At 41.6% G+C, this 12,595-nt stretch overlaps 1 protein-coding gene across 1 annotated transcript in view; it reads right to left on the bottom strand.

The window, feature by feature from the left end:
- LOC122561384 (coiled-coil and C2 domain-containing protein 2A-like) overlaps window positions 1-12,595 on the bottom strand; it is a 268,528-nt gene that overhangs the window by 33,202 nt on the left and 222,731 nt on the right. The window contains exon 40 of the mRNA XM_043713148.1: window positions 9,251-9,385. Within this exon, the coding sequence (XP_043569083.1) occupies window positions 9,251-9,385 (135 nt within the window). The remainder of the gene's footprint in view (window positions 1-9,250; window positions 9,386-12,595) is intronic.

Genomic DNA, 12,595 nt, shown 5'->3' with positions numbered 1-12,595 from the left:
CTAGAAGATTGGGAAAACTTTAAAGGTCAACAGAAAGGCACAAAAAGAGCTATAAGGAAAAGTAAGATAGAACATGAGAAAAAACTGGCACAGAATATAAAGACAGATAACAAAATTTTCTATCAGCACATAAAACGAAAAAGAGTGGCTAAAGTAAATGTCGGTACTTTAGAGGATGAGAAGGGGCATTTTGTTATGGGATATGATGAAATGGCTGAGGTATTGAATAGATATTTTGTTATTGGTCTTCACACTGGAGGAAATAAATAACATGCCAGTAGTTGACAAAGAGACAAAGACAGGTGAGTACCTGGAAACAATCATTATCACAGAAGAAGTCATGTTGGGCAAATTAATGGAGGTAAGGATAGATAAGTCTCCTGGCCCTGATAGAATGCATCCAAGGGTACTAAAGAGATGGCAGGAGAAATAGCAGGTGCACTGGTGGTAATTTTCCAAAATTCGCTGGGGCAGTTCCAGCAGATTAGAAAATAGCAAATGTGATGCCACAGTTTAAAAAGGGAGATACACCAAAGATGGGAAGTTATAGACTGGTTAGCTTAACCTCTGTAGTGGCAAAGATGTTTGAGTCTATTATCAAGTAAGATATAGCAAGGAATCTCGATAGAAATTGTGCCATTGGGCAGACACTACATGGGTTCATGAAGGGCAGGTTGTGCTTAACAAATCTTTTGGAATTCTATGAAGACATTATGAGCAAGGTAGACAATGGGGACCCAGTGGATGTTGTGTACCTAGATTTCCAAAAGGTCTTTGACAATGTGCTGCACAAGAAGCTGCTGCATAAGATAAGGATGCATGGCGTTACGGGTAAAGTCTTAGCATGGATAGAGGATTGGTTGACTATTGGTCGGAATAGGTTGGAATTTAGAAGAATGAGGGGGGATCTTATGGAAACAAATAAAATTATGAAGGGGATAGAAGTAGGAAGGATGTTTTCAGTGGCAGGTGAAACTGGGACAAGAGGACATAGCCTCAAGATTAGAGGGAGCAGATTTACGACTGATTGGAAAGGAACTTCTTCACCCAGAGGGTTGTTAATCCATAGAATTCCCTGCCCAGTGAAGTAATTGATGCTACTTCAGTAAACATTTTTAAAGCTAAGGTAGAATCTTTTGAACAATAAAAAATTTAAGGGATACAGTGAGAGCGCAGTAAGTGGAGCCGAGTCCATGAAAAGATCAACCATGAATTTATTGAATGGCAGAGCAGGACCGAAGGGCCGATGGATGACTTCTGCTCCTAGGTCTTATCTTCTAAATGGGCTGAAAAAATAGCAAATGGAGTTCAATCTGGATAAATGCGAGGTATTGCAATTTGGGACAACAAACAAGGGTACGGTTTTTACAATTTCAGCACCGCCTTCCTAACCTGCAATCTTCTTCCTGACCTCTCCGCCCCCACCCTAGTCTGACCTATCACCCTCACCTTGACCTCTTTCCACCTATCACATTTCCGACGCCCCTCCCCCAAGTCCCTCCTCCCTACCTTTTATCTTAGCCTGCTGGACAAACTTTCCTCATTCCTGAAGAAGGGCTTATGCCCGAAACGTCGATTCTCCTGTTCCCTGGATGCTGCCTGACCTGCTGCGCTTTTCCAGCAACACATTTTCAGCTCTGATCTCCAGCATCTGCAGACCTCACTTTCTCCTCAAACGCTCCCCAAAGCCCTATCATTAACTGTATGAGTCCTGCCCTGGTTTGCATAATCAAAATGCAACATCTCACATTTATCTAAATTAAATTCTATCTGCCACTCCTGAGCCCACTAGCCCATCTGATCAAGATCTCATTGTACTCTGAGATAATCTTCTTCACTGTTCACCACAATACCTATTTTGGTGCCATCTGCAAACTTACTAAACATGCTTCTTATATTCTCATCAAAATTACTTATAAAAATGATGAAAAGTAGTGGACCGAGCACCGATCCACTGCCAGTCACAGGCCTCCAGTCCAAAAAGCAATCCTCTACCACCACCTTCTATCTCCTAAGGAAAGTGGACATCCCACCTCTACAGCACTGTGTTCACCAGGACCTTTCGATCTGTGCTCACAAAGTGAGGTGGCAAGTTTCCAGGACAGATATCAGGAACTATGAAGGACAGCTCTAGACTGACAATGCTTACCTGAGTGCACAATAGTATATTAAAAGTGGTTCCACTGCAAGGGATGCCAGCCCATTCCATGATGGGTTGTCCTCTATAAAGTGAATGGTAGAGAGGTGCTAGAATCAGATGGTAAAGTGCAAATGGAATTGGATAGGTAAGGAATGAATCAAGTTTGATAAGATAATAAAACCTTTAGACTTCACAGAGAAAAGCCCTCCGAGAAACTTGCCAAACTGGCACTTTGCCAAAAAAAAGTACAATTCAGCCCCTGATATCTTTCCTTTTAGAGTCACAGAGTCATAGAGATGTACAGCATGTAAATAGACCCTTCAGTCCAACCTGTCCATGCCGACCAGTTTTCTAAACCCAATCTAGTCCCACCTGCCAGCACCCGGCCCATATCCCTCCAAATCCTTCCTATTCATATACCCATCCAAATGCCTCTTGAATGTTGCAATTGTACCAGCCTCCACCACATCCTCTGGCAGCTCATTCCATACACGTACCACCCTCTGCATGGAAAAGTTGCCCCCTGAGGTCCCTTTTATATTTTTCCCCTCTCACCCTAAACCTATGCCCTCTAGTTCTGGACTCCCCGACCACAGGGAAAAGACTTTTTCTATTTATCCTATCCATGCCCCTCATAATTTTGTAAACTTCTATAAGGTCACCCCTCAGCCTCCGACACTCCAGGGAAAACAGCCCCAGCCTGTTCAGCCTCTCCCCATAGCTCAAATCCTCCAACCCTGGCAACATCCTTGTGAATCTTTTCTGAACCCTTTCAAGTTTCACAACATCTTTCCAATAGGAAGGAGACCAGAATTGCACGCAATATTCCAACAGTGGCCTAACCAATGTCCTGTAAAGCCGCAACATGACTTCTCAACTCCTTTACTCAATACTCTGACCAATAAGAGAAAACCTACCAAACGCATTCTTCACGATCCTATCTACCTGCAACTCCACTTTCAAGGAGCTGTGAACCTGCACTCCAAGGTCTCTTTGTTCAGCAACACTCTCTAGGACCTTACCATTAAGCGTATAAGTCCTGCTAAGATTTGCTTTCCCAAAATGCAGCACCTTGCACTTATCTGAATTAAACTCCATCTGCCACTTCTTAGCCATTGGCCCATCTGAACAAGGAGGAGAAAGTGAGGTCTGCAGATGCTGGAGATCAAAGTTGAAACTTTATTGCTGGAACAGCACAGCAGGTCAGGCAGCATCCAGGGAACAGGAGATTCGACGTTTCGGGCACAGGCCCTTCTTCAGGAACGTCCTGAAGAAGGGCCTGTGCCCGAAACGTCGAATCTCCTGTTCCCTGGATGCTGCCTGACCTGCTGTGCTGTTCCAGCAATAAAGCTTCAACCCCCATCTGATCAAGATCCTGTTGTAATCTGAGGTAATCTTCTTTGCTGTCCACTACACCTCCAATTATGGTGTCATCTGCAAACTTACTAACTGTACCTCTCATGATTGCATCCAAATCATTTATGTAAATGACAAAAAGTAGAGGACCCATCACCGATCCTTGTGGCACTCCACTGGGCACAGGCCTCCAGTCTGAAAAACAACCCTCCACCACCACCTTCTGTCTTCTACCTTTGAGCCAGTTCTGTATCCAAATGGCTAGTTCTACCGGTATTCCGTGAGATCTAACCTTGATAACCAGTCTCCCATGTGGAACCTTGTCGAACGCCTTACTGAAGTCCATATAGATCACATCTACCACTATGCCCTCATCAACCCTCTTTTGTACTTCTTCAAAAAACTCAATCAAGTTTGTGAGACATGATTTCCCACGCACAAAGCCATGTTGACTATGCCTAATCAGTCCTTGCCTTTCCAAATACATGTACAACTTGTCCCTTAGGATTCCCTCCAACAACTTTCCCACCACCGAGGTCAGACTCACTGGTCTATAAGTTCCCTAGCTTGTCCTTACTAGCCTTAAAGAGTGGCACCACATTAGCCAACCAACAGTCTTCCGGCACCTCACCTGTGACTATCGATGATACAAATATCTCAGCAAGAGGCCCAGCAATCACTTCTCTAGCTTCCCACAGAGTTCCAGGTACTCCTGATCAGGACCTGGTGATTTATCCACCTTTATGCATTGCAAGACATCCAGCACTTCCTCCTCTACAATAAGGACATTTTGCAAGGTGTCACCATCTATTTTGCTACTTTCTATATCTTCCGTATCCTTTTCCACAGTAAATACCAATACAAAGTACTCATTTAGTATCTCCCCCATTTTCTACGGTTCCACATAAAGGCCACCTTGCTGACCTTTGAGGGGCCCTATTGTCTCCCTAGTTATCCTTTTGTCCTTAATGTATTTGTAAAAACCCATTGGATTCTCCATAATTCTATTTGCCAAAGCTATCTCATGTCCCCTTTTTGCCCTCCTGATTTCCCTCTTAAGTATACTCCTACTGCCTTTGTACTCTTCTAAGGATTCACTCGATCTATCCTGTCTATACCATTTTCTAGCCATCCCTTTACCTGCGAACATCTGCCCCCAAGCAGCTTTTGAAAGTTCTTGCCTAATACCGTCAAAATTATCCTTTCTCCAATTTAGAACTTCAACTTTTGATCTGGTCTATCCTTTTCCATCACTATTTTAAATCAAATAGAATTATGGTTGCTGGCCCCAAAGTGCTCCCCCACTGACACCTCAGTCACCTGCCCTGCCTTATTTCCCAAGAGTAGGTCAAGTTTTGCACCTTCTCTAGTAGGTACATCCACATACTGAATCAGAAAATTGTCTTGTACACACTTAAGAAATTCCTCGCCATCTAAACCTTTAAGGCTGTGGCAGTCCCAGTCGATGTTTGGAAAATTAAAATCCCCTACCATAACTACCCTATTATTCTTACAGATAGCTGAGATTTCCTTACAAGTTTGTTTCTCAATTTCCCTCTGACTATTCGGGGGTCTATAATACAATCCCAATAAGGTGATCATCCCTTTCTTATTTCTCAATTCCACCCAAATAACTTCCCTGGATGTTTTTCCAAGAATATCCTCCCTCAGCACAGCTGTAGTGTTATCCCTTATCAAAAACGCCACTCCCCCGCCCCTCTTGCCTTCCTTTCTATCCTTCCTGTAGCATTTGTATCCTGGAACATTAAGCTGCTCGTCCTGCCCATCCCTGAGCCATGTTTTGTAATTGCTATGATATCCCAGTTCCATGTTCCTAACCATGCCCTGAGATCATCTGCCTTCCCTGTTAGGCCCCTTTGCATTGAAATAAATGCAGTTTAATTTATTGTCCCTGACTATTTGACTCGCTTCTGTTCTCAACTGTACCAGTCTCAGATTGATCTCTTTCCTCACTATCTCCCTAGGTCCCACTCCCCCACCTTCTAGTTTAAATCCTCCCGAGCAAATCTCCCTGCCAGTATATTAGTCCCCTTCCAATTTAGGTGCAAACTGTCCTTCTTATACAGGTCACTTCTACCCCAAAAGAGATTCCAATGATCCAAAAATGTGAATCCTTCTCCCATACACCAACTCCTCAGCCATGCATTCATCTGCTCTATCCTCCTATTCCTGCCCTCACTAGCTCGTAGCACCGGGAGTAATCCAGATATTACTACTCTCAAGGACCTCCTTTTTAAATTCCTGCCAACTCTCTGTAATCTCCCTTTAGAATCTCAACCTTTTCCCTTATTTCATCATTATTGTTACTCACTTCCAATTAATTATTCTCAGGGTTGGATATCCTGCTGCAAGTGGCCACTTTTATGTAATGACTGAGCTTTGACTATTGCCACTACTCCACAGGACATAACATAATCGTGATATGGCCAATCACAACAAATCTCTACATTAGACTTAAAACATCCATATGACAGGTTTCTTTAACAACACAACTTGTTCAATAACTCTGAAAACTGTTTAACACAGTTTGTAATATGAAAATACAAATACTTATCAATTTAAGTAAGCCATCCACTGATGTCTAGCACACCTAGTTCCATGTCCAGCTGTGTTGTGACTACCGCGACCTTCAAGTCTTCATGCAGTTTGAGGGTGTCACGATTAAATAGGCTGTGGATCCACCAGAGAGCATTGTGAGGAGGCCTTTTGCTTTCAACCTTCCCCTCCAGAGCATTTTTTAGGTCCCCATATGCACTCCCAGAGTTACCTAGAGTGATTCAGTTCTAGGCAAAGGAGAAATATAGAGCTAGCCCATCTCACACATCCATTACTCTGCATGTTTCATGGACAAGGCCATACTATAGTGATCTGTACGCCTTGCATCCAATTGGTACTTTATTCCATATATCCTTGAGGGTTAGCACTCTTTTAAGCCACAATGCCACATGTTCACATGTCGATAGATGGCACCACTATGCATGGATTCCTCCATCATTTGAACTTAGGACTGCACTGCTCGAAGAAGATTTGACAGCTATTTGCACATTTCATGATTGAAAAAATGATGGGCTTACAGGGAACAGTGTGTTATAAATCAAAATCCACAATTCCTAAGTTGTTCCTAATGTGAAAATTTGAGTAAACCAGTGAATTGCTCCAATTTTGCTATCTAACTCAGGTTAAAATAATATACACACCAGGTTTATTCTATTCAAACTAGTAATCAAACTGTTTTTAACAATGGAAAAAACAGATAAATTGTATTGCTGATCTGTAGCTTTAATTTAAACTTTACTTCTTTTAAAAGTTTGTATTCACATGTATGGACAGACACACAAAGGCAGACAATACATGAATGTGATGGGTGATCAAAAATAAAGTCAGGGAAACAAAATTTGACAATACCAGTTTGGACCACTGTGGTGAAAGGGTTAAAATTGTGTCCCAATACATGTGTGAATCTAACCGGAATGGAGGTGTTGCTTAGTCCCGTGTGAATCTTATTACACACCTCCCCGTGTGAATCTTCTTATCTGTATGTAACCAGAATGGAATGTGTTTTTTAGCCTTGCTCTGCTGTTCACATGAATGTTTATATCTGGAAAAGAGTATATCAGCTGGAAAAGTCTCCAGTTCGGTGAGTCTGCTCCGGGGTTACGTTTAACCGCCGAGCGTGGGTTGTTGGCAACCGCTCTACGAGAACATATGCACTATTCTCCATTCAGCAGAAACCTATCCTAGAATCTACAGAATTTCAAAAGATAACCACCAATGTATATATTATCTCTCTAGCTATCTCCTTCAAATCTCTGGGACCAAGTTAATCTGATTCAGAGGATTTATCAACCTTCAATCCAGTTTACATTTCAAGCATTAGCAGAATGCGGAGATATAATAGCCTAATGGTAATGTTCTGGACACCTGGGTTTGAATTTTGCCATAGCAGATGGTGGAATTTGAATTCAATAAATATCTGGAATAAGGAATCTACTGATGACCATGAAAAACCCATCTGGTTCACTAATGTCCTTCAGGGAAGGAAGCTGCCTTTCTTACCTGGCCTGGCCTACACATGGCTTCAGACCCATAACAATGTGGTTCATACTTAACGGCCCCCAGGAAATTATGGATGGGTAATAAATGTTTGCCAGGCCAGAGATGCCCATATACGAATAAATAAAGTTTTTAAAAATTGCCAATACTAATTTCTTTCAGTTCTTCAGTTTCAAACATTCTTTGGTCATCTCTCATTTCTAGGAGATTTTGTTTCCCTGCCATTTCCATTTTCTCCACCATAAACATTCCTGTTCCTATCTGTCACAGGCCCAAATTTGTTACAGCAATTCTTCTCCTTTCTACATATCTGAAGCAGCTTTTACAGTGCACTTTTAGGTCTCATGCTATTTGCTTTTCACTTTCTTAATCAATTTCTTGGTTCTCCTTTGTTGGGTTCTAAGTATGGTAGGAGGAGAAAGTGAGGACTCCAGCACATATCCTCCACTTCCCGCAGCTCCACCCTTGAAGCACACCCCTCCAACCGTAACAAGAACAGAACCACCCCTCCCCCCACCAGCCTCCAGATACAACAAATCATCCTCTGTCACCTACAGTCAGATCCCACTACCAGGGATATATTCCCTCCTCACTCCTTTCAGCATTCCACCAGCGACTCCCACATTAGGTCCTGTGGTGAAAGGGTTAAAAATTATGTCCCAATACATGTGTGAATCTAACCGGAATGATGGTGTTGCTTAGTCCCGTGTGAATCTTATTACACACCTCCCCGTGTGAATCTTCTTATCTGTATGTAACCAGAATGGAATGTGTTTTTTAGCCTTGCTCTGCTGTTCACATGAATGTTTATATCTGGAAAAGAGTATATCAGCTGGAAAAGTGTCTAGTTCGGTGAGTCTGCTCCGGGGTTACGTTTAACCGCCGAGCGTGGGTTGTTGGCAACCGCTCTACGAGAACTGACGGCTCCCAGTTCCGGTAACATGTAGAGTGAGTATAAGCCAGACCCGTTGTAAGTATGAGACCTGGTTGTGGCGACGCTGCGGGGAATAAAATGCTCATATTCTAGCAGACTCGCCTCTTGGTCGTTTGTTCTGTGTCAGACTACTCTCCTACGAACCTGACCTTGAGAATTTTTTAAAACAACCACAAACATTGATAGTTGTTTTCTTTTCATTCTATTCATCTCTTCACTGATGCCCCGAGGTTGTGAGTACACTAAATCAATCTTTCATTCACTGGTTAAGAATTTGCCCATTAACTGTCTCTGAAGATCGTTCACCCTTTCCCCATTCAACAGGGGATTTGCAGAGAGAGGAGCTTATAAAGAACGGTGAAGGAGAGTAGCTAACCACCAGAGATTTTATCTTACTTCTCCACACAGAAGAGAGAGAGAAAGATGGATGTTTTCTCTTCACAGGATGAATGTTTCTGCTGATAGGTCAGATTATTCTAAAACTGTGGATAGCATATAAAGTGGTTAGAAACAGAAAAACTGCAGCTGCTGGATTCCAAGGTAGATAGGCAGGAGGCTGGAAGAACACAGCAAGCCAGCATGTGAAGAAGTCAACTTTTCAGGTGTAACCCTTCTTCAAGACTGAGGATGGGGGTAAGGGGAGCTGCAGATAAAGGGGGTGAGGGGGCAGGTTGGTGAAGAGGAGTGTACAACCTATTTAATGATTTAATTGAGAAAAATATGCTTTTATGTTCAAGAATACTCACATTTTCTTTATTGATCAAACAATCAGCACTTTGAAGTGGACAGAAAGCATTGTACTGGTCATAACACTCTCCAGTTTCTGGATTCCAAATCATGGTGGCTGTTTTTTCTTGAGTAATCACATATGCTGTCACTCCCTTTAAAATAGAAGTTGCGAGGTAATGCATCAGGATACCTTTTCCACAACTACATTCATAACCTCAATAAAAGACAACATCAATATGAAAATAGAAAACAAAAACATTGACAAGGTGGCTGAAATTCTTCATCCACAATTTGTTGAGCGACTACTTGAATGGCCATAAGCTTTTGTTGGATGTAGATAAACAGATTCTAATTAGGGACCTTGCTCTTGGAATAGTGTAGAAGTGAGTAGAACTTCCTCCCACACATTCTTTGACACCTCAAATTCACATTGAAATGGAATGTTTGTCATCCTACTTGGAATAACCATTTACTGAAGTATTCTTAAGAAGAATTACCATTAGCAGGTAAACGTCATTCATCCTAAACAACTCTAAACAAGCCTTTATTTGTCACTGTGAGGAGAGATTGGATTGAAGTAATAAGAGCACTGAAACATTTCAGTATGTAATACATAGTAAAATAGTGTGAGCAGACAGTTGTGTAGTGACAATGTAACTGGACCAAAAATCTAGAGGCTAGGCTTATCCCACTGTGGCAGTTGGTGGAAATTAATTGCAATTAATTACATTTGCAACAGTAGCCAGTCTCAGTAGTAGTGGTTATTAAACTACTGTTAATAATCATAAAAGCACATCTTGTTCATCCATGTTCTTTAGGGAAGGAAATACATTGGTTACTATTGCCTGATCTGGCCTAAGTGGATTTCCAGCTCCATTCCACCTCAGTTGACTCAACTGCTGTCTGAAATGGCCTATCAGTGTTCTCAGTTCAAGGACAATAAAGGGTGGGTACCAAATGCTCCCTTGCCAGTGATACCCCTATCCCTTTAAAGAATCTTAAAAACATAAAGAAAATAGCAATGTCAATAAAAATAGCTCCAACGTATGTTAACTTGGAAAGACAAAAGGAAAGTGGAGATTTCACCGAATTGAAACATCATAAAGTTTATACTTCTTCCAAAACATTGTCAGGTTACAATAAATAATTTAACATGCTTAATCACTTATGACAGTTTCAATGGTTTGTTTCTTCTTCAAGCTAGCTTGCAATGTAGGAGTGGCTTTATTATGCAGAGCTATAAATTATCACAGACTTCAAGTTCTCTATGTGCAGAATCCTCTGAGCTAACTTTTGCAACTTCATTGAAGACTGTGTAAGAAGCTTGATGGTCTTAAAATTATAAGCTAGTTCATACTCATTGGCCAAAGGCAGGTGCTGCAGGCACATCCCACCAGGGGCCTATTAAAATCATTAAATGATCAAAATAATGGACACAAGGGCCTCTACTTGCCACAACTAGAAGTTTATATATGCTGTTAGGAGGCGCTAATCTCTTAAGGAGAACATGCCTCATTTTCCATGAATTTTTGGTAATTGGAGCTCTCCTCTCCATCCCCCACCAAGATCACCCTTCCCCCACGTTTCCAGTAACTTCTGTTACTCCTGTAAGTCTCACTCCAGCCTAGCGGAATGCCAGATTGACTCCATCACATCCACACTTCCTGCTGGGATTGGCTGCAGTTTCAGAAGAAGACTTTGCTTCTAGTGGCACTGCTGGATCAGAGAACTGACAGCAAGAAGATTGGCCTGCAGCTATCAGAGGTGCAATTTCCTCTCCAATGAGGCAAAAGTCTTACCTCAAGTCAATTAGTAGCACAATGGTTGCTATAGTGAGCTGGTCAAGCAAAGATTACGATGAGAAACTTTGATTCCTCTGCCCAGCATTGAATTCAGCCTATGTTTGTTCATAACTGCATGACAGCAAGTTTAAAATTTTGTTGGAAGCTCCTAAACTACCAGAAAATTTCAGAAGGAAATACTATCTTTAATACTAACCGCTGCTTAATTATGAATTTCCAAAGAAAACAAACATCTGGATTCATTTACTAAAATAGATAAATTATACCATTTATACCAACTATACCATGTACCCTTCCAGTATGAGGACTTGCTGTTAATGAGAAATTGAACAAAAAAGGCAAGTACATGGACTACTTGAAGCTTATTCCTATTGCAGTGCAATTTGCTCATCTAGCATCCAAACTCCTATCATGTTGATTACTCAACAGCTTTATAGGTTAATCCGGATGTTTTTCTCCTGTTGAATAAGAATGCAGTCTCCTGCTATGTTTTATGTGTACTTTATATTAATTTTGTTATATTTTGCTTGACATTTTTTGAGTGAAATTGTGCTCTGGGATCACTTTGTTTTTGTCATTTGATTATTGCTGTAATCCCTAAGTCGATATAGTGAGAAAATATCAATAAGTGTGAGAAAACTGATCTCAGCAAAACAAGGAAAGCATGATCATCATTTAATATATCCCTATTGTCATGATCCTGGTAGAGACCAAATTTGCTGCCACACCCTCAAAAGAGCTTAAAAAAATTTAGAGTAAATGTTGGTAGTGAGGTGTCCTGAGTGAGTAAGTAGACATGGTAAATGGCATGCTGGGTTAATGGTCCGTGGTACAGTTGAGTAAGAGCCAAGAAGGGAGAATATTGTATGTAATAATAAGAGTGATAGAGCATTAGCTTTGATGAGAGGTTGGTGCAGTAACGGAGCCACAGTGAATGGAAGGTAACAGAAAGGTAACAGGAATAAAAGAATGACTAGGGTAGGAATAGGTCCAGTCAAGGATAGTAGTGGGAAGTTGCGTGTGGAGGCTGAAGAGATTGGGGAGACACTGAATGAATACTTTTCGTCAGTATTCAATCAGGAACAGGACATTGTTGTCAATGTGAATACTGAGTCACAATTAAGTAGAATGGATGGCTTTGAGGTATGTAGAGAAGAGGTGTTGGAAATTCTGGAAAGGGTGAAAATAGATAAGTCCCCTGGGCCTGATGGCATTTATCCTAGGATTCTCTGGGAAGCAGGATGAGATTGCAGAGCCATTGGCCTTGATTTTTATGTCCTCGTTGTCTACAGGAGTAGTGCCAGAAGATTGGAGGCTGGCAAATGTGGTTCTCTTGTTCAAAAAGGGGAGTAGGGATAACCCTAGTAACTATAGGCCGGTGAGTCTCACTTCTGTAGTGGGCAAAATCTTAGAGAAAATTGTAAGGGATAGGATTTATGAACATCTGGATAGGAATAATGTGATCAAGGATAGTCAGCACGGTTTTGTGAAGGGCAGGTCGTGCCTCACAAACCTTATTGAATTCTTTGAGAAGGAGGTAGACGAGGGTAAAGCGGTAGA

The sequence above is a fragment of the Chiloscyllium plagiosum genome, chromosome 22, assembly GCF_004010195.1.
Source record: "Chiloscyllium plagiosum isolate BGI_BamShark_2017 chromosome 22, ASM401019v2, whole genome shotgun sequence".
Taxonomy (NCBI): Eukaryota; Metazoa; Chordata; class Chondrichthyes; order Orectolobiformes; family Hemiscylliidae; genus Chiloscyllium; species Chiloscyllium plagiosum.
Note: the sequence above shows the minus strand (reverse complement) of the source record. Positions and strands in the feature narration are given on the sequence as shown.